This window comes from Falco punctatus, assembly GCF_963210335.1.
Source record: "Falco punctatus genome assembly, chromosome: 1".
In the NCBI taxonomy this organism is placed as follows: domain Eukaryota; kingdom Metazoa; phylum Chordata; class Aves; order Falconiformes; family Falconidae; genus Falco; species Falco punctatus.
The window spans coordinates 106,445,518-106,468,690 of record NC_137580.1 but is presented as its reverse complement, the minus strand read 5'-3'; the positions used below and the strand labels follow the sequence as shown (position 1 = coordinate 106,468,690).

General features: G+C 40.5%; 2 protein-coding genes across 6 annotated transcripts in view; one reads left to right on the top strand and one right to left on the bottom strand.

The window, feature by feature from the left end:
• Window positions 1–436: 436 nt before the first annotated feature.
• On the bottom strand, window positions 437–4,037 carry MRPS17 (mitochondrial ribosomal protein S17). 2 transcript variants are annotated; one of them, XM_080374154.1, is made up of 3 exons: window positions 3,988–4,037; window positions 2,463–2,609; window positions 437–1,160 (listed from the first exon to the last, which is right to left on the bottom strand). In XM_080374154.1, the coding sequence occupies exons 2-3, from the start codon at window positions 2,583–2,585 to the stop codon at window positions 870–872; spliced, it is 414 nt and encodes a 137-aa protein (XP_080230280.1). In that variant the 5' UTR covers window positions 2,586–2,609; window positions 3,988–4,037; the 3' UTR covers window positions 437–869. The 2 variants fall into 2 exon arrangements, with proteins under 2 accessions (XP_080230280.1, XP_080230279.1); XM_080374153.1 differs by having other exon boundaries at window positions 3,965–4,035.
• Window positions 4,038–4,152: 115 nt separating this feature from the next.
• The window catches only part of LOC308058398 (merlin-like), a 37,510-nt gene continuing 18,489 nt past the window's right edge, over window positions 4,153–23,173 (top strand). For 2 of the 4 annotated variants that reach the window (XM_080374096.1, XM_080374093.1), the window contains exons 1-12: window positions 4,153–8,937; window positions 10,427–10,544; window positions 12,330–12,455; window positions 12,821–12,943; window positions 16,585–16,668; window positions 17,471–17,539; window positions 17,731–17,813; window positions 19,016–19,091; window positions 19,543–19,680; window positions 21,423–21,497; window positions 22,270–22,383; window positions 22,828–22,950. In XM_080374096.1, coding sequence (XP_080230222.1) covers window positions 8,930–8,937; window positions 10,427–10,544; window positions 12,330–12,455; window positions 12,821–12,943; window positions 16,585–16,668; window positions 17,471–17,539; window positions 17,731–17,813; window positions 19,016–19,091; window positions 19,543–19,680; window positions 21,423–21,497; window positions 22,270–22,383; window positions 22,828–22,950 — 1,137 coding nt within the window. In that variant the 5' untranslated portion in view covers window positions 4,153–8,929. The remainder of the gene's footprint in view (window positions 8,938–10,426; window positions 10,545–12,329; window positions 12,456–12,820; window positions 12,944–16,584; window positions 16,669–17,470; window positions 17,540–17,730; window positions 17,814–19,015; window positions 19,092–19,542; window positions 19,681–21,422; window positions 21,498–22,269; window positions 22,384–22,827; window positions 22,951–23,173) is intronic. The other 2 variants (XM_080374094.1, XM_080374095.1) reach the window with 2 other exon arrangements.

Genomic DNA, 23,173 nt, shown 5'->3' with positions numbered 1-23,173 from the left:
CCTGGAAGACAGGACACAAGATCCCCAGAGCTGCAGCAGGATAAAGTGATCTTTAATCATTAACTGATACAGCCTTCTAGTTTTGTATTAAAGTATGCAGCAAACCAGTACCTGGTATCTCTTCCACAAATATGTTGTTTTGATTAGCTTTTCTGAGGAGACTAAATCTAACCACCTTTATTTTTTTTGCTTTGTACTCTCATCAGCTTCTATTTCTTGCTGGCAGTTCAAAGAGACCAATCTCTCCCAGAACTAAATACTTGCTTTGGATAGGTTAAACTACAACACACACTAAGCTACCCGGAGTTTTTATTCTCACCTTAGTGCCATTATAAAGGCAAGTGGTTGTGTTTTTATTAAAGTTTTCAGAAGTTAAGACGACAGTGCAGTATGGTGCGAACAACTGGAAGAGGAAATAAGGACACATGCAGGTAGCTAGTTGTAAAATTCTGCACTTCCTTTCAAAAGGTTTAATAGCATTATCTTAACTAATCCTACAAACCACTGTCTGAAATACAGAACAATCAAATAATATAATGACCCTCCCAAACTTAAGCATTATACGGTTATTCTTGTTTCTCAATACAGAAGAGTCACTCCAAGTGAGCAGCTGGCTTTTCAAACTGTCAAGGCTTGGGGCCAAACTACATGCAGCAAAATGAAGTGTTAACACTAAGCTCACATTTCCTGTGTTTTCATTTAATGATTTGAGGTGCCTATCAATCTGTAACATCTGTTCTTATAAGCAACTACATTTACTATTTTTTTTACTACAGCTTTCACTGAAACATTTAACATACAACAGCAGGGCCACAAACATTCCTGACAGGGACAAGCTGGAAAGCTCTCTGTTGAAATATTTTCCCCGACTATTTGTCTGTTGAATGAACTTTAAGTTCCTGAAGTTTTTCACTTAGATAGGTAGTATCTGCCTCTGTCAGATTTTCCGAATCTGACAGATTTTCAAGGAATCTGGTTCCTGCACAGGGCTTTCCTGTTATTGGATCTATAACATTTCCAACCTTGAAAACAATTTCAGCCAGTTCATGCTTCACATGTTTGCTCCTTCGCTCAGGCAAAGCTTTCAGAAGAACAATGTCTCCAACAACACACTGCTGCAATGGATCATGGGCAAAATAGGTTTTTCGTTTGTTAAAGAACTGCAGAAAAAAAAAAGAAACCTTGGCATTAGATTTCAAAATTAAGCAACTGGCAAATGTATAGTTAATATAAACCAAACTAAATTTTATGAAGGAGAAGTCAACTCTTATGTATTTTTTTTAACAATACTCAGTTTGGATCATGAAGAGAAATGCAACTGTGCACTCTACTGTCTTTCCAAAGAAAGCACAGCAAGACCATTCCCTGACAATCTCCCTCCTCAGGATGCTGTTGCCAGCTGAGCCTGCAGAAAAGGAGATGGGGAAGAAAGAGCCAAGTACAAAGAGCTGTTCATAGCGAACACTTGGATACAGGAAAAAATAACAAGCTCTTCACTTAACAGATCCCCCTTCCTAGCACCACCACTTGCCACTGGCCTCTCTGCTCTCTAGTTCTGCTGTGTTAGCCTTTCCTTTCCTCCTCATCAACACTGCTTGAGCAAGACAGCAGCCTTGGCTCTTCCAAGCTGCATGACTTTCCTGTGCAGTCCACACTTCAAGAGCTGATTTTAGTTCTTATTCATCCTATTATGTCTAAAGTTCATCAGCCCTGACATCAGTACTTTGAAGTTTTCCATTTGAGAGTTTTCTCGCTCAATTTTCTTTTATATAAAAATCCAGTATTTATTCTTATTGAACTGCAGAAATCAGAATCTTTCTTTTGAGAAAGAATTAACAGGATCTTCTACGGATAAAATATTGGACTGGAATCCACAAGACCCACTATCTAATCCTAACACTATCCTTAACCTTCTGTTCACAAAAGGCAAGCTATTTCACCCACATATACCAGTTTCTCTATCTAAAAATGGAAAAAAATACTACTTTTAACCTTCCTGGTTGAAATACATTGACAAGAAGTGATAAATACAGAGCTTGTACAGCAGATCACAAATACTAAGAACATGTACAATTATGCATACAGAAAAACTGCTACAAAATTCACTGTACAAGTGGCTAATATGTCAAGTTTCCAAAGCAAAAACATATTACAAATCAATATGAAAAATGAAATCTAAGTGTGAAACAACAAAAACTTACCTTCTCAACTGAGATCAAATAAGTGCATTAACAAAGCACTTCAAAGAAACACATTTAGCAGATAATTTTTAAGTAAGTGTCCTCACAACACACTGCTTTTCATCTTCTTGACAGTCACCCCCACAGCCTAATTGTTATGCAAGTTCCTTAAGAATTTGCATTATAAAGAGCTATCAAAAATTCTAAGAACCAAATCAATAAAACATTCCTCCACACAGTACAAAAGTTACCATGCAAGACAAATCATTAACCAGCTTTTACCTTTAGTAGGTAAGGATCTAGTACAAGCCTTGTCACTCTCACTTTAGCAGTTTTCTGCATTTTGGTTCCTATTACTTTCCCTACTATCCATTTTGCATGGACAGCTCCACGTGGTACAGACATTGTTTAGTTACGGTCATCCAGTGCCTGGCAACAAGGAAGCAGATATGTTATTTTAACAAAAAACGTAACCAGTTTCTGATCAATACCAAAATTATGATTTCCATTTCAGACTAACAGCTTAATCAGGTCATTTTGTTGGAAAAACAGGGTAGAAACAAGTAGTTCAAAATTCCATATACTGCACTGCCTCAGCCTTGTTTTAAACCAACACGCTCCCATTACCAGGAAAAGTTACTTCAGGATGGCAGTAAAAATGGACATAATAGTGCAAGGGTGAGACCTTATCCCACAAAGTTTCTTTGAATCATACCTATCATCACACATACAATACAGAAATAACTAGCTGTGGGAGTTACTATGAATTTAACTCACTCCAGCACCTGTTTTTGCTGGAGACCTGTTAATCAGGTCTGTATATAACCAGAATTAATCCAAACAGGGAGGGGCCTCTAACTTTTGTTCAGAAAGTAATTTACTTCTCTGTATCTCATTATTAGCTGAGCTGATGAAACCCAAGAGAAGTAATAAGCTTCTCAAAGAATGAATGACATATCAAACAGTTGGGTAACCCACAGTAAGCGTGATCACTTTTGAGCTAGCTCTTTCCTGTAAGTAATTATACTCCACCACCTCATTTGCTTTGTTTAATTAGGGAAAGCTTTTTACACCACTCTTGCAAGAATCATGGGCAAAACAGATCGCTAAACATTAGAAGACTTGAACCAACATTAAAATTAATAATCTTTTCCTCTCCTACCCACCTATGTGCTGTTAAACACACCTGACACCTGTTGAAGTCTCCTAAGGCTTCTTCATCTCATAAAGCTAAATGACACTTGCTTTGATGTTGCAACACATCAAAACAGAAGTTTAGGGATGCAGAGACACATCCACAGGATGAAATGCTTCAAGCAGCAATGTCTGGGGTTGCTTTTACCACCGTTGACTCGGCTGTGTGAGCCACAAGGCTGGAGAAGGGAGTCAGTACGAGAGTCCCTCCGATAAAACACACCGAGCACCAACATCCACACAGGGCCCACGTTGGGGAGAGACGAGAGTGTACAAAATAGGCAAAACCCACCAAGCACAAGGGAGCTACCAGAAAGATAAGAGCCAGACAGCTAGGCTGGACGTCTCCCCCAGCGACTAAAAGGATAAACCCAGTAAGGTCGAACAGATCCGAAGGCTTCCGCCCGCCCTCCACGTCTCCACAGCCCTCCGCACCAGGCCCAGCCTCAACAACCTGCCCGCCAGGAGGGCTGAGGGGCAAGGCCCTGCCCCGCGAGCACCGGGTCTCAGCTCAGAACCTCCGCCACCACCCAGATCGCAGCTCCAGGCAGACCCCAAGCCCCACCATCCCGCCGCCTGGACCCCCTCACCGTCAGCAACACCACCACCGCACCTCAGGGGCCTTAACGAAACGGGGGCGGAAGGGGCGGGGCGGCAGCCGGAAGAGCCGGCGCGGCAGCGGGGCGGGGCCAGCGGCGGGGAGGGCGGAGCCTCCCGGCAGGTTTAAAGGCGCAGGCAGCCGCCGCGCTCTCATTAGATGCAGGCGAGGGGTGGTTGTGGTGGGTGCACCGTGTGAGTTGCCTGTGAGGCTGCCTCAGCGCGTAGTAGGAGGCTAAAACTGATGAAGATGAGGTTTTTCTGCTTTTCCCAGACTGTGGGCGGCAGGGGGCTCTACCTGGGCCTGCAGTCAGGTGCTGGCTGTGGGTGTGGGCCTCATCTCCTCAGGGAGCCCCTGCCTGTGGGGAGACCCCTGGTCCCTGTGGGCTTGCACAGCTGGATCCAGCCTGAGTTTTGGTGTGAAGGCCTGCTAGGGTGCCACGTTGTGCTGTCAGGCTGGAAACAGCCCGCAGCAGGCCACATTCTGCAGGTGCTGTGAGGAGGTGAGGTGGCAGGGGTGGTGGCTGAGGTGCCGTTTTACCCCGTGTTTCAGGGGATGGTGCTGGCTGCAGTGGGCTCTTCTGTGGCTGCATGGCACGGAGGTCTGCACACAAATTGGTGTACTCTTTGATCTGCTGCAAAGTTAGGTAAATGAGGCAAATCTTGTAGGCATTTCTATGTAGACCTGGGATAATTGTAACATGCACAAAGGGAGAGCTGGCCTGTTGTCCTTGCTTATCCACACCGTGGTAGAAATTGAATTTTCTGTAAATCTGTATAAAAAATGGACAATTGGGGGGGGTGTGGGAAACCCCAAATGCCCAACTTGCAAATGGAATAATGACAAAAAGCCTTGACTATGCCATTGCCCTTGGGGTAATGTGCTCCTGGCAGCTCATTGAGCTTGTGGTCTCTGTTCTTGTGGTGACTTCAGGCTAATGATGGGTTTTTTATTATTATTTTTACTTTTTTATTTATAATTTATATGTGTTCATTTTTTTTCCTGTTGCCAAGTATTTTGGCTGGTGCCCACTTTTCAGGCTTGTTCTCTGTAAGCATTATTGTCCCATCATCTCTCACCACAGGAAGAGGGCAGGTAGGGGATTGTGTTTACTTAATGGGACATCACTGTGCAGCTTCCCTTTTTAAGGTGGCTGGGTATGGTGAGAACAGGCTATTCCTTGTATGGCTGGAGACACTGTTGGGATAGTTTGGTCAGATGCTATCAAAGGAGTTATTTGGAAGTCCATCTGCTCATACAGATACCCAAGTCAAGATTCATGGGCTTCTCTTATTTTAGTGCCTTGCTGTTTGAATTAAAGTGGAGAGAAGTTGGGAGGAGTCTTGCTGGCACAGGCAGGAAATAGTTAAGAGCCTTACATATCACCTGGGAAAGCAATTCTTTGATTTTTCAGAGGGCGCTAACATGCTGCAGTTCATAGGAAACAAAGGAAAGGGGATCAAGTATAAAAGTTGTTCTTGGATTTTATTTTCAGTGGCAGAACTTGTGAGGGCTGGATATTGATGTCTGCTGAAAAATATGGAATTTTGGATTAAAAAGAATTATTTTTTTCTTATTCATTTGGAAAATGATCTGTGAGGTAAGTCTTGATTCCGACTGGTGACTTTAGATAGCTTCTTTTTACATTGAGAGGTAAGAAAAACCTTTGTATTGCTGACCCATTTTAAAACAGTGAATTCTTTGCTTAAATTGTTACTTGGGCAGGGCAGGGAGCACAGGCAGAAGTGTGAGTCAACAACTGTAAAAAGCCCACAATGCTTTCCTGTATTGTTAACATTCACATTGCTTGCATTAATTTCTGAGCTTAAGTATAGAAATTCAGGAGCCAGGAGAAGCATAATGAGTCAGGGGAATTTGTGATTAAGAGTTGCAGTATGTATTTCAGCAATGACAGGGGACTTTCAAATTGTAGCAGTATCTATGTTAATGTACATCTGCAGTTGATGCTTCAAGCATCTTCTGTTGGTGGCTCATAAAGTACTTCCCAAACCTTGCTTCTTTAAACCACACTGCGCTCCTGAGGGTTTTATGTTTCCAGCTCTTGTAAGGACTTTGCTAGTAGATGGTACAGTTTCTGCTCCTGTGCATGTGCTGATCCTTAAGGGCAGACTTTTTCTGGCGGGGGGGTATAAGAGAGCAGTGTCACAATTGCCATTAATTCCTAGCCTGTCAGCTGTTGAGAAGTCTCACCTTAAAAAAGTGCTACTGTTTTTTTGTGTGTCAAAACAGATGCTTTTTCACTTGAGTGTAGCTGACCAAAGTGTGATTGGATGGTAATAGATCATGCACAGTTGTCACTGAAAGCAAGTGCTGTGTGAAGGGAAATCTTTATATCCTGTGGAGAGAGCCCTGCAAACTACCCTTTACCTTCGAAATGCTAAACCAAAAGTAAATTGTACTCTCACCCTTGGGAAGGTTAGTTGAAACTTGTTGCTTGAGATATTTCTCTTTGTCTAATGTACTAAATTCTGGTTGATTTATTGAGCTTTTTTTGGGAAATGCTGATTTAATATTTTTTCTCTTTGAAATTTTCAGTTAATACCGTAAGTGGCTGGTATACGGGTTATCTCCCATTTGGATAAAATGTGCCGTGCAGTAGTGTAACATGATGGCCAATCTAGTGCTGTGATATAGATAAGCATCAGTCCTTGCAAGAGTCGCCTTGCCAGTTCTTCTTGCTATTGCTTGCTGTTGCTGGTTTCCCTTGCACCCCCACGTTTTGCTCAGGCACTAGTTTCTCATTGTCAAGAAGGGAAAAGACTGTAATCCAGTCAGAGCTGCTGGATGTTGGTTCTTTCACGATGGACATGAACACACTGAAAGGCAGAATCAGGACTGTTTAGTTCCTGCAGATTATATTCCTCATCACAATTTCTGTTCCCCTCATCAAGCAAAATTTTTATCATCTTTCTGTTAATTTTCCGAAGGTGCAGGCGAAGCTGTGGACATTCGCAACTTCTGAACTATCTGTTCTGAGAGTCTGACTGGACAGGAATCTTTCATCACCTCACCCTATTTTGCGTTAGTGTGTTATTTGGTAAGGTTATGACATGCTCTGATCTATCACATTTTGCTACTTCTGGGTCTTTAGGTTAGATCCACAACAGCAGTGGCAACTGCTGAAATAAGTCACTGGACCTCATGACAGAAACTCTTATCTTTAAACACGTTGCGCATGATTCACAGTTAAATGTGATTAGCAGGGATCTAGAGAGTGGGTTGCTTTTGCATTTAAATGAAAGATTGCAAACCCAGATTGTCTTATTCGGCAAGATTTCTCTTATTTGAAAAAGTTATTTTTCTAAAAACTTGACTGTTAAGTGCTTTTGCTTATGTTGTCAGTATCCGACATGCATTTATGCTATTCAGTATTAAAACCTTTTCTATTTCTTTACCAGTGCTATTGATTAAAATGCAGTTTACATTTCTTGGGAAAATTTGATATTCAAAAATGTCTCTTCACTGAGTCAGAATGTACTTTTCCGTGGAATAAAAATTCTGGAAAGGAAAAAAATGCTATTGGAAATGTTGAATAAACTATATTGTCATTTCAACCAGGTTATACAAGAAAAAAGAACAAACTTCAAAGTCAAAATTAAGCACTCTGGTATTTTTGTCATATTTTGAGAAAATTAGTACATTCTTCTGCAGTTGTTCAGTTTTATCTGTTCAGCATTTTCCATATGAAACTCTTTGAGAATGTTCTGAACTGGCCCTAATTCCAAGTTCCTGTTTAATTCAATTGGCTGTTTCAAATTACATATTAAAAATGAATTATGAAGCTTTTTTCTCCGTTGTCTTCAGCCATTGGCGTTTCTTCTAGAACTAATAGAAGGGGTTGTTTCCAGCATTGTATAGTAGTTTGTACTTTTCATGCTTTAACAGCTGTGTCCAATGGTACAATTATTTACAGTAAATCTCTGGTTTTGAAGAAAACTGGACAGGAAAGACCTTTGGAATGCAACACAAAAATATAATTTTGCTGTTAGCTGTGTTGCAGCTTGCAGATTAGAAATAAAAAAAATACTGGAATAATTACTGCTGTTTTGGATGCCTTCACGTGATGCTTTCCTTGTCAATATTACTGTGGTTGTATTACACCACAGTACTATGGTTGGTTTTGGTTTTTAGAGATTCCTTTCCCCTTAATTGAGAACACTTTTCTATGCTAAGCAGAAAGGACTTGAGCTCTACTCGGAGTGCAGTGAGGTGTTGCCTGAATTATAAAGGAAGCTCACTCCGTGGCAAGATCTGTTTTTCACTCCTCTTTAAAGTCTTCCCTGAGGATGAGGTGGTGCCTGAGGGTGGTGGGATTTGGGCTCTGGATATGCCTACTATGGCTTGCACTTGTTGTTGGTAGTGTGAACTGGCCTTTCCTAGGGCTGGTGGCAGCAGCAGAAGGGCCAGTTTGGGGAGTGTGCTTTGAGGGCGTGTAGTTCCCTCTAGCCTTGAGGAGGGAGCAGATACTGTACACCGTTTTGCATAGAAGTTCAGAAAAACAGAAATTCCACCCTGTGCTTTTCCAGCATCATAATATTCTTATTGTTAGTGATTTTTTTCTTAGAGTGTAACCGGTCTGCAATTTAAGTTCATTACTTCTTGTTCTGACCATTGTGGTTATGAAGAGCAGGCATAATAATGTTTCGCCACACTTGTCCCTTCTCTGTACTAACCCATACTTTCATTTTGCCACAGATTATTTTCTAGCCCTTTGAGCTCTCCTTTGGATTCTTTCCAGTTAGCCTGTTATCTTTCCTGAAGTGTGTTGCCTCAAACTGAACAAGACTTCAGCAGAAGCTTTACAAGAGCCAACTGGAGAGAGAGAAGGACTCAGCTGATCTCAGTGGTGTCAGAAAGATAAATTTCCTTCTGAGCTTTTCTTCCCCACTCAGAGTTGCCTCAAGTACTTGTTTTCAACTCTGCCACTGATGTCCATATGATTTGGTAACTAACTCATCTGTTCTTTGCCTCAACTTCCCTACAATTTGAAAAGAAAAACTTCCGTATACATTTACCTCAAGTAGCTAAATACTACTTGAAATTTCTGGATGAGGGGCATGTGCAAAGTAGATGGAAAAAAATCAGTAATTTGCAAACCGATTTAGAGCTCAGCAGAAGCAAAGAAAGGGACAAGATATTTTATAAAATCCTGGAAGATACAGGCAAATGGAACTTTTCAGTTTAGACTAGAACTTTATTTTGGAATTCCTTAAGGAGAGATTGGAAGTCTGCCACACTGTAATAGTCTTATACTGTAGGAAACCAAGAATGCCTCGGTCTCTTCTTGACCTATATAGTTCACAGACACTAACTAGGTTGTACAAGTTCGAGCTGTTAATTTTGTAAAGTAAAAGGAAAATAACTTTACAGGCTGATGTCCTGTGCTCGGAAATAAACATCAGAGAACTGCATAGTGCAGATTCGCACTATCATTTAACTCCAACTTTCAACGTTTGGTTTGAATGGCGTTCACAAAACCCTTGTGGCTGTGAACTAGCATGTCTCATCAATTTTCTTGATGGCATGCAGTCAGCTGTATTTAGAGTAGAAGATTTGTGAAGGAATTTTCTGTAGGTTTCTGTAAAATTAAATGTTTCACAAGAACTCCACTGGGAAAATTTCTTTTCTAAATAACTTTTATCATTGTGAGTTTAGAATGCCCAAGAGCATGTGGGAAATTTGGTGTAATTTCACTGCATGTATTCTTGGCATTTGTATCATCTTGGAGTTAAGATCTCATGCTGTAAAGAAACTCAATAGGTTAGTTGCTCAAGGAGCCATAACTGGTAGAAAAGAATTGAGTTGGATTTGATATCCTGAGATTTTGCTGTGTGATGTGGCATTCCACTGTGTTTTATAAGCAGAGCTTCCACTGATGCTTTTGGTGTAGGTACATGCTGCAGAGACATTTGAGAAACAGACTTTTGCTTGAATATGTAAAAGATATGAGGCATGTCGTATTTCTGTTGGCATTATTCAAAAGCCAGGTATTACTTTTAGGAAACTGTAAACATTCATCCATTGCAGAGTTTTGTTGCAAGAGACTGCTGAATTGCATGGATGTGGGTGATTGTGTGGAGCACAAGGGCTGGATTGGAGGTTCCCTAGATGTCCTCAGCTGTACTGAGAGGCAGGCCCCTGGATCTTGCAATGTAAGGTCTGAATGATGTTCTTCCTAGTACTACAGGAACCCAGTGTTTGCTGAGGTCTGAGGAAAGATAGTAAGGCTGTTTTGTAGCCATTTGTTTTAAGGAACAAACTAAATTTAAAGGCCAAACTAAATTTTTTGTATCAACATCCTTATTCTCTTGGCCACAAAAATGCACGTTTAAAAGTGACTTTATTTTGCAAGTTTGGACTCATCCTGCTTTGGAATCTAGCCAAGAAAATGTTACTTAATTTCAAGCCCTAAATGTAACACGTTTGATTTCAGGTGTGGCTATCCTCATAAACTAAAAAATATGTCCATTCGAGGCCTGAAGAAGAAACAACCAAAGACTTTTAAAGTCAAAATTGTAACGGTGGATGCTGAAATGGAGTTCAGCTGTGAGGTAAGAGTCCTCAGCAGAACGCTAGAAAGATGGAGACTGACCTTTGTATTAGCAAGACACAAATTTGAAGAGCTCAGTTTATAAATTCATGGATGGTCTTAAAACTGGTCTGTTATTTTTATAAACAATGTATTACTTAGTCTCAGATGCATTCTTCTGTTAAAAAAATGTGACTGTTCAGAGTTTGAAGCTGTTTCCATTAAATCCATTTGACTGACACAGCTAAATTAGCAGTAGGCCTGCTTGCTTTGTAAGTGTTCCAGCACATGATGCAGGGCTTGTCAGTAAGTATACCTACTTCTCCACAAAACTGTGGGTTTGTTTTTTTTTTTTTCATAAATGGCATAACTCCTTAAGATGCTGCCAGCCTGGGTAAAGAAGTCTGGTCAGAACTGGTCCTAAGGTGTTGCTTATAAAATAATTTCTCAAATTATACTTTAGTGCTCAGTTGATCTGCGACATTCTCTTCAAATCTGCCATTTGTAAGCTGCAGTTTGCCTCTTACTGTTGTATCTCTGTTTTGTATCTCTGGGCAGAAGAGAAAAATGATGAAATGAAAAAACTTGCTTGTCTTCTGTTGGTTACTGCTATCTAGTAAATTGGATAGGGAAATCATGACTGCAGAAAAAATATGGAAGAAAGCAAATACAGCAAGTGATCAATTGCTAAATGAATTGGACTGCACTGCTGGGAAGACAGAACTGTGCCTGATTAATTCCTACTCATCCAGGAAAAGCAAAAAAAGATGTACAGTTATTTCAAGAGGAGTTAGAAAACCGAAGTCCAATCAGATTGGCGAGTCTAATGAGACTTGGATGTCTTGGGGGGGGGCATTTAGTATTTAATTTACTAGGTGCCTCATAGACAGAATAGATTAGTCACAAGCAGTGCACTTCTGTGATTTACTGATCTAGAATACTTGCAGGCTGATTTGTGAAAATAAAGGATTTGGAAAATCTGATTTAAAGATCAGAGTCCTTGTTAACAACACCAGCTTAATGTATTCCTTTGCTAGATCTCCCTTCTCCCCAAACACTGCTCTTTTGCTGGGTTGATTTTTCTGATTTCCATCCAAATATTGCCTAAAAGTTTTTTTTTGCCATTAAGTTTTTAGTGGCTGACCCATGCAATTTGATGAAATCTTTTTAACATGTAGCCAAAAAAAAGAAACTGATGTACAGCCTCTTCAATGAAAAAAGGATATATCATACGTGTGTGAATTTTGGGACCTTTAATCAAAGGTTGCTCTCTATGGAGCCAGGCTACTAAATTACTCTAAAGACAGTCTCCTGTTCATTTAAATCAGAGTAGCATAAAGGCTTGGCTTGGTGCCACTGAAATAGCTGAGGTATGTGAACGATGGATTTATTTTCATTGTTTGGTGCTTCTGCACTCTGCCGTGACACTCCTTTGATTTCCCCTGGCCTTCTCTCAGTCTCTCCAATTTATATAACTATTGAATAAGATTTTTACAAATTATTAATACAGCCTTGCTGTATCTTAGGAAATCAATAGTGCAATCCTCATTCCCTGTGCTCATGAAGTGCTTGATGCTGTGGTCAAATGACTGCAGCTGCTCTGTGAATCTTTCTCTGGAGGAGAGGAAGAGGAGGTAAACAGTGTAACTATTGCATGTTTGCTGGAGACAGCAGTAGGCATATTTCATTGCAAAGCTAGTGCTGAAATAAGTTCATAGGAGAAAGGCAAATGGTAGCCTAGTTTGACTAAAATGTAGCAAATTCATTCAAGACATACCTGTTCTTAATTTTCTTTTTTTTCTTTTAGATGAAGTGGAAGGGAAAGGACTTGTTTGACCTGGTGTGCCGAGCACTTGGTTTAAGGGAGACTTGGTTCTTTGGCTTGCAGTACACAATAAAAGGAATGTGCACCTGGTTAAAGATGGACAAAAAGGTATAGGAAACAAAATAAGTGTAGCAATTTTCTACTTGTAAAAAGGTCTACTATTTTTAAGCACAGGAGCTAAAGGAATGTGTTATGGGATGACTCATAATTTTAGATTATAATTTTTTAGACTAAAGTTCATTGTGTTATTTGGTCTGATTGCTTCTATCATGTGTGACCTAAAGTATCACATATCAGTCACAACTATATGCACTGATGGCTATTAGATTAAAGCTCAGCATTGCCCTTCCTTCTGAAATACGCAAAGGCTGCTTTAAGTGGGTTCTTAGCTGCTTTCTGATTTTTCTCTGGAATATTATTTTGAGACAGTTGCGTACCATTTTTGGTGCTGATTTTATTTCATCTGTGAACAGGTTTTAGATCAAGAAATCCCCAAAGAAGATCCCATTAGCTTTCACTTTTTGGCTAAATTCTACCCAGAGAAGGTAGAAGAGGAACTGTTACAAGAAATTACCCAGCATTTATTCTTCCTTCAGGTCAGGAACATTTTTTAACCATTAATTCCTTCTGTATTTACCCCAGTCCTCTTGTATTGTCTTTGATCTTGTTGGCCGCTGTTAGTCTCAGAATGATTCTGCTGGCTTCAGCTGTATTGGTGTCTTTGTAAAGATCTCATCTTTTTTTATGAAATACAAACACTTGTCCTGACTGCTGTGGTTTTGTGTACTGGTAAGCTGACTGTTGTTTGCCTTCTGCAGATTTTTGTTCTCTTGATGGCTTCTCAGTTACTGTTTGTGCTAGGAATGGGAGTTAAATTGCTGAGACACGTAGTTTCATGTAAAATTACTTCTACACCTGGCAGTTTGGGTGTTAATTCCATGTCTACATATTCCAGACTTGTTTTGCTCCTACAATATGTGTTAAAAATCCATGGAAGGCTGGCACTGCTTGAAGAACTGAGGCTTTTGCCCCACCTGGTCAGTGCTGAGAAGTATAAAGTGAAGCCATCATTTTTGTCAGTTTCAGAAGTTATCTTGAACTGTCATCTGGCCTGCTCTGGCTGCAGCCAAGTTGGATGAAGAGAGTCCCAACAGCTCCTTGTCATCTTCATCTCAGACTTGCTGGTGTATCCTCTTGTGTAACCATTCCTTAACCTAATTCTTTCAAAATGAGCAGAATAAGAGACCTGTTATTAGATGTATGCACTGTGTGGGGGAGTGACTACACAAGCAATTAATGGTGGCTGCTGTGAAGGTGGAGAAGAGGGAAGGAATGGTGATAAGCAGTTGGGGACAATAAGCTTTTTCACCCCTATCAGCTGCAGATGGAACAAGACCTGTAACTGCAGCCTATCCCTGAAACTAAAATTTGTGAGTTCCTAAAAGTAGTCCAGGTGGTTACTGGGAGATCTTGTGTATGACTGTAGAAGGCACAGTCACTAGAAAACAATAACTCCCTAATCTGTCCTTCTTAAATCTTCATTTTTGGATTGTAGGGAAAAAGATCATAGAATTTGATAGCCATTCTGAAATACAGGTTTGTTCATCTAGCAAGTTTGAAAAGGAGTGGAGCAGTGTACACAGCAAACAGGAGGTTCACCACAGTGATCCTTTTAAAGACAAAGTCTGGAGGCATCATCATATTGTCTGATAGCCTGTGATGAGAAGTGCTGTTCCCTTGGTATTTCTTCTGAAATGTCCAGACTTGTACAGGCTGACTTCTTGCAGTCAAATTAGCCAATTTGTTGTCTTCCCTACCACATTGAAGCGGGTGCCTACTACTCAGGGTAGCAGAAAATATCCCAGCCCTGGCAAATCTTCATTATAGGGAACAGAGCCCATTTGAGCTCTGCCATAGGGGCAGCTACTGAGGAGCTGCAGGACAGAAGTACTGTGCTCAAAAGCAGAGATGTTAGCTGCATGGACAGCTTGGTCTGTATGCCACGGTGATTCTTACAGATTTTAAAATTTTCATGAGATGGAAACCAGTAAAAGTAATAAAACCCATGTGTATTGATGCTAGTAGCTTTGCAGAGACAGCTTTATTTGCCACTTTTTTTTTTGTTCCAGAAACTGTTAGGTTTCTTTTAGGTACATTGAAAAGTAGATAAAGGGCCAAATTTTGGAGTGCAGTGCTTAGTTATCTAAATAAAGATGCATCAACCAGGAAAACTCATGCTGTGCACCGAAGCTGCAGCAGTAGGTATATAGGCATTGAGTTTGGAATGATCACTTGTTGGTCAGCTGTTTGTTCCAGTAGGTGTGACATCCAGCTTCTCTCCTGAGTTGCTGTAGAGTCCTCTGCAAGTTACAGCCAGCGTTCTGGTGTTGCTGTGTTCTGGTAGCTTTCAGCACTATGTGTCTGTGCATGTAGACTGGGTGTATGGCATAAATTCAGTCTGCATCTGTAAATAAACACAGTAAATACCCTTGTTCCCTGAGGAGTATGTATTAATGAAGTAATGGGAAAATGCTGTTCTGAGGGTTAATATACTAACTAAACTTTATCCAGAACCCTTAACCGCTTGGCAATTTGTTTCTTAAGCTAATTTTGGAAAGGAATGAGAGGGGCAGAAGTCTTTTCCTCATCTTTTAATCCTGATTTTTTTTTTTCGCTTTTTTCTTCTCTCCTTGAACCTGCCTTGACTAGCAGATATGCAATTAACAAATTCTTCTCATTCCAAAGTAGAAAAACAAGACTGAAACAAATTTGAACTTGCAAAGTTTCCTGACTATAAGAATTTAAGATCACACCTGGATGCTAATAGGGAAAACATGTACAGACATCTGGATGACTACAGACTTCAGCTCTACTGACTATTCAGACCTTTACAAATTAATGTGGCATAACAACTTTTCGCAAAATGTGTGAATAAATGCAAATGACTAAAGCTAAATCTTGTCTTTTTATAGATTAGGTAATTTACTCCTTCATAAAGTAGCACAACAAAATGTTCTTGTAAGAACTGATCAGAAAAAAAAAAACAGAACTTATGGGTGATCTGTCTTAAGTTGTTCTAAATTCTAAAACACATGATTTGCACCATGGAGTATGAAAGCTGGAGCTTTCCAATTTGGAAGAAAAGTCTTTTCAGTCTTTTCATTCTTTCCATTTTAACAGCTCAGAAAGAATTTTCCCTGTACTATAACTCAGGTTCATATATTGTGCTCACCAGAGGCTAAATTTAAAAGAAAAACTTTCATGGTGGTTCATTTCAGTTCATAGTACGTACAGTGCCAAAGTGTATTTCTAAAGATAGCCTAGTGCTATCTCCAGTAATTTTTCTTTTTGGAAATGTTTAAGACTGTGGATAATGCAAAATTTTCTTGTCTTGTGCTTGTTAGTAGGCTAAGTACATTACACCTGAGAAGAAGATTTGTGAAGATTAATTTCCTGTTCCCTCCTTAAGTTTTCAAGTAAAAATTACACAACTGGTTTAAAACCAAGTGAGATCTTACAAACTATTACACCTCTGATCTTGGTAGCACCATAGATTATTAAAACAAAAAGTATGTTAAAATGCTTTACCATTTATACTGAGCTTTTATTTTTAAGCCCTTATGTTTTTGTTGTGCTTGGACCACTGTAGCCCTATTAGCTTCTCTTTGTGGGGTCTCCTTTATTCTCTCTTTCTGGAAAGCTTTAGAATGTGCTATTACAATTTTCAGTATGTCTCTGTCCTTGGCAAGATCAGTCATCTGGACAGCCCTGAGCTGTATGGTCTGGTTGGACCTGCTTTGACCAGGTGACCTCCAGAGGTCCCTTCCAACTTAAAATTTGATGATTTACATGTAAAGTTAACTTTTCCAGAGCAGGAAGATAAAGAGCTGTTAAAAGGAGTGAAGTGCAGACAATAAAATTAATGTTAATGTTTTGTAGCAGATTCTTTTTCAGAACTCCTTTATATAAATGTGTGAGGTAGCCAATTGGCATTTCTGTGAACTTAAAATTAAGACACTTTAGCTTTCAAAAGTTGTTTGTGGTTGGTTTTTTTTCATTAAATGTAATGCTAAGTAAAGGCTTCCTGTGTTTCTGAATGCCATTTTATTGTTGCTGTTAACTCATAAAGGTGGTTTGGTGCCAAGTTATAGTCCAGGCATGCCTAATTTCATTTCGAGCCTGATATAAGTCCTGACTTAGAGCTTCTTTAACTTACTCCCCTTTTCTCTTGATTTAGGTTAAGAAACAAATACTGGATGAGGAAATCTATTGTTCTCCAGAAGCAACAGTTTTACTGGCTTCTTATGCTGTTCAGGCCAAGGTTTGTGTATAGAAATGCTCTCTTTTTATTTATTTTTTTCTTTTTAACCAACACATATACATGGTGGCATGCAAAACACAGCAGTGTTAAAATTTGCTATTAAAGTAGATCATCCTGGGAGTACAGGTGCAGCTAGAAAAATAAGCATTAGATATTATTCCAAGGATTTTGTTGTTATATTCTATGCTTATATATTATACTTCTGCAATGTAGGGAATTTCTTTGGACCTAACATTTTAATGTAATCTTTCTTCCAGCTAGAATTATTTCCTGTTGTTTTAAAAAAAAGTCCCTGGATACAGTAGGTGCTGATACCAGAGCTCACAATGGAAGGACATGATGTATTTTAATATCTCCCAGAACACAGTTCACTTTGCCACTAAGAGCCAAACTTACACAATGGCAGGAGGTGAACACAAATTCTGAGTAGGGCTGGCCCTCTGCAGCAGCCCAGCCTATATGCAGTAGGCTATAGGAGTAGGGGAGCTTACACACCTGAATGTAGCCTGTAGTTTGGAGGAGGGTATGAAGTCATGGGAGATTCCTTCATACCTGGGGTTGCTGAGGGCTGATGGTTATAGGCTGCCGTAGTTGGCTGTATTGGAGCCATGTGCATAGCACAAAGGCTGGAAGTAACTTCCATGGACAGTTCAGATGAGGGGAGCCTGTCTGTTATGTGTTACTCTGTATGCAGGAGAACCAGAACAAAATCTGTCTCAAGCAATCGCATCAAACTACAGAAACAAGTTCTTTAGTGTTCTGCATCCAACAAACTGAAGTTTCTTTTCTTTTCTTGGGACAGTATGGTGACTATGACCCAAGCTTTCATGAGCCAGGCTTTCTAGCCCATGATGAACTTTTACCCAAAAGGGTAAGTCTTTATTCTGTTATAAAACCAAATATTTGAGTATACTCTTTGCAACATGGATATTGCTGTGGGATTAACCAGAGCATTAGAAACAGTTTGCCCTGAACTTGTCAAAATGAGCTGTGATTGCTTGAGAGAGGCAGCACATATATTTATATCTTCAAAGGACAAAAAAACTCCTTCCTTTTGTGTAGGTCCTCAGGCAGTATCAGCTGACAGCCGAGATGTGGGAAGAAAAGATCACTGCTTGGTATGCTGAACATAGGGGTATTGCCAGGTATTGAAATTTCATTTTTTGGAAATCCTGTACATTTCAGTAACTGGTTATTTGCTGTCTTCAGTGAAATTTGGCTTCTAGAGAGTGAGCAAAGAAATAATTGGTTTCCATGCTGTGATGTTAATAGGTTAAGCTGTAACCAAGGATAAAAACACCCACTCATGTGGGGTAAAAAGTCTTGTGTAGGGCTCAAAGTGCTTTTAAACTGGACTTGCTTTGAAGTGAACAGAGGAGCTGAGGGCTGTTGCAGAACTTCATGACCTAGTGTATCTAAAACAGGAGTCCTGTCTCAGCAGAGTCCATGTATACTAGCAGAGAGAAATTCCTCCAGAAAGTCTGAATTGTGTTGAATTTGCAGTTAGCCCGGAGAGTTTAGCCTTTTCTTTTAAGGCTGTTATCTATCTGGGGTTGCTGGTGTGTCTGCCCTACACAGCCGCTGCCTTTCTGGAGCCATATCACACCAGTCTCCCCCTAGAATAAAAAGAATGAATCCAACATATTTTATACCTTATGAAATCATGGCTCAAGAGTATCAGCATACTTATCAAGGAACCAAAACAGTAAAGACACAGCATCATAGTTCCAGGACTGAGTTTTGATGGTAGTCCATGTGGACATTCAGCATGCCTGGAAACTCAATTAAACAAAAAGCAGGAGCTGTTGGCACCCAGAGACAGCCTTTCCTAATATTTCGGTTCAGTTTCTCTTTGACTGTTGTAGGTGCCTCTGCACTATTTTTACTGTTCTCCTCAAGACTTATTGATGCATTATCTTGAAGGGAGAAGAACTGTAGGTGGAGAGATTCTCACCCTTCTTTGGCCTCTGCCTGAAACTGTTTAGAACTTGTTCAGTACTCATTTCTCAACGAACACTATTTCCTGAAGGAAGTATCTTCATGTCATGGAAAACAATGGTAGGGTAGATTTCCAAGACATAATAATGATGGAGTGGCAAAACTAATGCAAGGATAAGACTTTTAATAAAATTACACTAAACGTGATTCAAAATAGGTACAGCTGTACTGTCTTTAATCTGTAAAGATGCTGGCTTTATTACCTTTTTCCTGTTGAGAGGAAGATGGCAAAATTAGAGAAAATACAAAGGACCAGATTGTCTGTTCTTTTCTAAGTGGGAAATGTAGTCAGCTAAGAGAGAAAGGTTGGAAAGGAATGTCCAAGTGTAATCATGGCCTTATTCTCTAGGGATGAAGCTGAGATGAACTACCTGAAAATTGCCCAAGACTTGGAAATGTATGGTGTCAATTATTTTCCAATTGCTGTAAGTGCTTTATTTTAGCAGTTTTCAATAGCTGTAGATGATGGTACTGCCCTTTTAAAATCCTCCAGGGAGTCTGGAACTGGGACTCCTGACTTCTGCTTTTCTCTGCTGATGGTGGGCTGTGTACTGATTGTCCTGACTTGGTTTACTTGCCTGCTAAATGAGTAGGTGAATAAAACAGGAAAGATTAATGTTTTACAATCTGACAAATGTCTTGAGTAGCTCTGGGTGCGTAATAGGAAGAAGGAGAAATAGACGAAAAGTTTGAGCTGCTATAGTCAGCCTAGAAGACTGGTTTTATTAGCTAGCAGCGACAACATTTGTAATATTTTCTGGGAACATCTATTTCCTAAAAATACAGATAAATATCAGTGCATTAGAATAGGTATGGTTCTTGTCTGTGGTTGTTTGTCACCATAAATGGCATTTACTGATATCTATTGTTTTTTAGCAAAATAAAAACCATACAGATCTCCTACTTGGAGTTGATGCCAAAGGTATTCATATCTACAGCATTAATAACAGGTTCTCTCCAAATAAGTCGTTTGAGTGGAGTGCTATCAGAAACATTTCCTATAGTGAGAAAGAGGTATGATGGCTTTGATATATTATTCTTTTTATACAGACATGGGTGTGGACTGGGATTCTTGGAACAGGCTGAAAGCTGTCTCTGTTTAAATAATTTGGGGGAGAAGGGGAAAATCATAGGGAGCTTTGTTACGAAACTAAAAATAACAGACCTGCCTTTCAGATGTGCTGCATAACCTTGGTTCCCCTAGGAGACAGAGGCTGCTGTGAGCTCTCCAGCATTGTGGAGCCCTCTGTTCTGGTTCCTTCGCTGCTGCTTGTCCTTTGCAAAACAAGTGTGTTGATCTCTGAAAAAGATAGATATTATGAATGCCACCATGACTAGCTTCTTTGGTTAACTCAGCAGGAATTAGATGATCCATAAAACTTTGTCATTTTCACATGTAGAAGCTGTCCTTGTAGATGAGGTCTGAAGCACTGTGACAGGAGGAGACATGCAGGGAGATACGCACGTTTTTCTGCCTGATTTCTGCCGGTTTGTCAGTACATGATTTCAGCCTTCAGCACAACCCTGCCATTGCAATTTCACTGTGATTTCAGAGTCCATCTTTTACTTGTAGAAAGTACAGTGGGAAGGGGGTGAAATTCAGTCTCATTGCAAATCATGAGGCTGCATGGAAGGCTATAATCAGAAAAACAAAACCAGAAAAACTATGTTGATACTGGAATGCTTGGAATTTGTCAGCCAAAGGACAGCACCAGCCTTTTCCTTTTTCTGTGGGCCTATTGAAAAAACACTGAGGATGAGATTTGCTGTCCGGAGTTAGATGTGCAGACATTAAATCAGGCAGGGCAGCCTAAGGAGTTCCGCCTCCACAAAGTTTTTGGTTCTTGCATAACACTAAACTTCCCTTCTGGTCTGTGAATAAACTGCTTTAACTCCCTATTGCTGGGAAATTCGGCAGCTCTATATTAAAGCTCCACTGTATTTGGTGACACATTCACATCCCTGCTCCTCACAAGGCAACACATTCAACCAGTTATTACCTACAGGGTGAAGCAAGCTGTAGGACATTATGATCTTGGTGACTTGGCCTGAAATTATACATTGCATTGCAAATGAGGTATAGGAATAGAGTGCTGCTAACCCATGAGTCACAGAAAACAGGATCTTAAAGAATGGAGCCATACTTTGTTATGCAGCCAAACCAAGCACAGCTTACAAAGTGAAACAGGGTGTACTGACCTGGAAGCATGAAAGCCCTTCGTGTTGTCTGGAAACGGTTTGGGAGATAGGGCTGAAAATGTGAGAAGACAGGACTGATGGTCAGAAGAACAAGTCCTTCAGGCCCTTGATACATTTTGTTTACATCTGCAGTGATTGGTATTCAGAGAGGTGTTTGACATCTCCTTGACTTTAAGAATGACTGCTTCTGGGGATTAGTAATGTATTCTGTTTCCTGATAACCAGTGCTTGTTCCAGTGCTCCTGGTATAGTATGCGGTGCACAGGTGGTGGCGTTATGAAAACTGCCATCCAAACCAGCACCGGGGTGGATCTGTAGGAGGCTTTATCTTCTAACATAGCCTGCTACAGAAGCAGATGAGGAACTTGTGTAACAGCAACCCTGGTTCTGATTCTTTTGAGGAAAACATTTTTGCATTACTCTCCCCATGTTTGTGGCATAAATCACTGCTTCCCTGAAAAGAAGGGGAGCTGGGCTAAAGTTTGCATTAGTATTAATAGTTTCAGCTTTGTTTTTCTTCTCACTGTTTCCTTTCTTTTTTTCTTTTGCTTGTGTAGTTAACTATTAAACCTCTTGACAAAAAAGCAGAAGTCTTCAAGTTCTTTTCCTCTCAGCTCAAAGTGAACAAATTGGTAAGAGTCCTGTTTTCTTTCTTTAAAACAGCTTGGTAGTATTGATATCTGAGTGACAAATGTTGTGTGTAAAAAACTATGGAGAGGCTAGGGAGCACTGTGTTTCAGCATGTGTTTTCCTGAGGATTGCTCTGTCTGGGAAGTCATGGTACATACACTTGTCCTCTCTGGGAAGGGGAGATGATGGCTGGAAAGCAAGATGTGAAGGAAGGTCCAAATCACAAAGGGAAATCCAGCTACTGGAAGGGGAGGATGTAGTGTATGGAGAGGTACAAAGCCACTGCAGCATCTGCCTATCTGGCAGCTGTGGGTTCTTAATCAGCTACTGCCTCTTCTTTTCTGGGAGAAGCAACAAGGAAGAAACCTAATCAGCTGGCTAATTGTATCATCACTGATTGCTTCCTAGCACAACCACAGGGGCTGGGTCACTTCTCAGTGAGTTTGTGGAGGGGCCAACACAGGTGATGATTCCCACAGCTATGTCTTATATACTCTTGGCCTAGATCTATTGCCTGTTCTTATTTGGGAAAATGGAACCGGAGGCCCATGAAGGACAACTCCTCATCCTGTTATGAACTTTTCTGAACTATTACGTACCTGGGCATGAGCCTGCCCTGGGTGCTGATTTTCATGGGAGGGAAGCAACTGCCAGCATTTGTGCTGAAGTTAGAATTGTCAGCTTTTGTCCTGTGAGGTCAGTGTGGGGCTCTTTGCCCTTCTGGCTGGAGCACAAGTATATCAAGATCACATTTGCTCTGCTTTTCCTATCCAGATTTTGCAGTTGTGCATTGGAAACCATGACCTATTTATGAGGAGAAGAAAAGTGGACTCAATAGAGATCCAGCAAATGAAAGCACAAGCCAGGGAAGAAAAAGCTAGAAAAAAGGTAAATTCTTTCTGCTTCTCTATTGTTAAAAACACTGATTATTATTCCAGCTGGTGCCCTTGCTGTCCATGCATTGCATCAATATGTGAGTGTGGGAGGTGAGCAAGTGCAGCAGGATTGAATGTGGGAACAGCTGTAGTGTGTGTACAGCATCTGAGGATGTAAGTGATGTTTGTGAAACTGAACAGGTGATCGCAAAGATTTGGGGTACATAACAGAATGATCCAAGTGCTCTTCCAGCAGTCTGAAACAGCCAGTATTACCTGTTTGAGGGGTTGAGTGCTGCAGAGTGCAAGCAGCTTCAGCATTGCATCTCTGGTGAGTATCAGTCCACCAGCTAGTGAGCAGTCCGTTCTTCATTAGATTCATTTGCTGTGCTGCCTCAGGCCCAGATGAGATTCTGCTGCAAACCCACAAACATGGTATTGCTCATTCTATTTCCAGATGGAGAATCAAAGGCTGGCCAGGGAGAAGCAACTCCGAGAAGAAGCTGAGCGAGCCAAAGAAGAGCTGGAAAGGCGTCTTTTCCAGCTGGAAGATGAAGCCAGGCAGGCCAATGAGGCGCTGGTGAGTAGCACATTAGTCTGAATAGTCTTGTGCTTGACAGGCTTTCTTGGTTTGGAAGCATTTTTTTCTTTTCTTATGGTTCCTGTGAGATACAAGGCTGGAGAGTTTTTGACGGCTGGTGGAGAGGGCATGCTGGAATACCTGGGAAAACTCTGATCTGCCATAATCTCAGTTTGCCATGAGCCATTTGTTCCCTGCATTTGGTTCACAGTGATTTCTTCAG

What these genes read in the sequence shown, in the direction of transcription:
- MRPS17 (XM_080374154.1), bottom strand. Translation starts at nt 2,585, where the DNA reads ATGTCTGTACCACGTGGAGCTGTCCATGCAAAATGGATAGTAGGGAAA. An exon ending in TAGATCCTTACCTACTAAAG is followed by an intron (nt 1,161 to 2,462) that starts GTAAAAGCTGGT and finishes TTTTTTCTGCAG; the next exon opens with TTCTTTAACAAACGAAAAAC.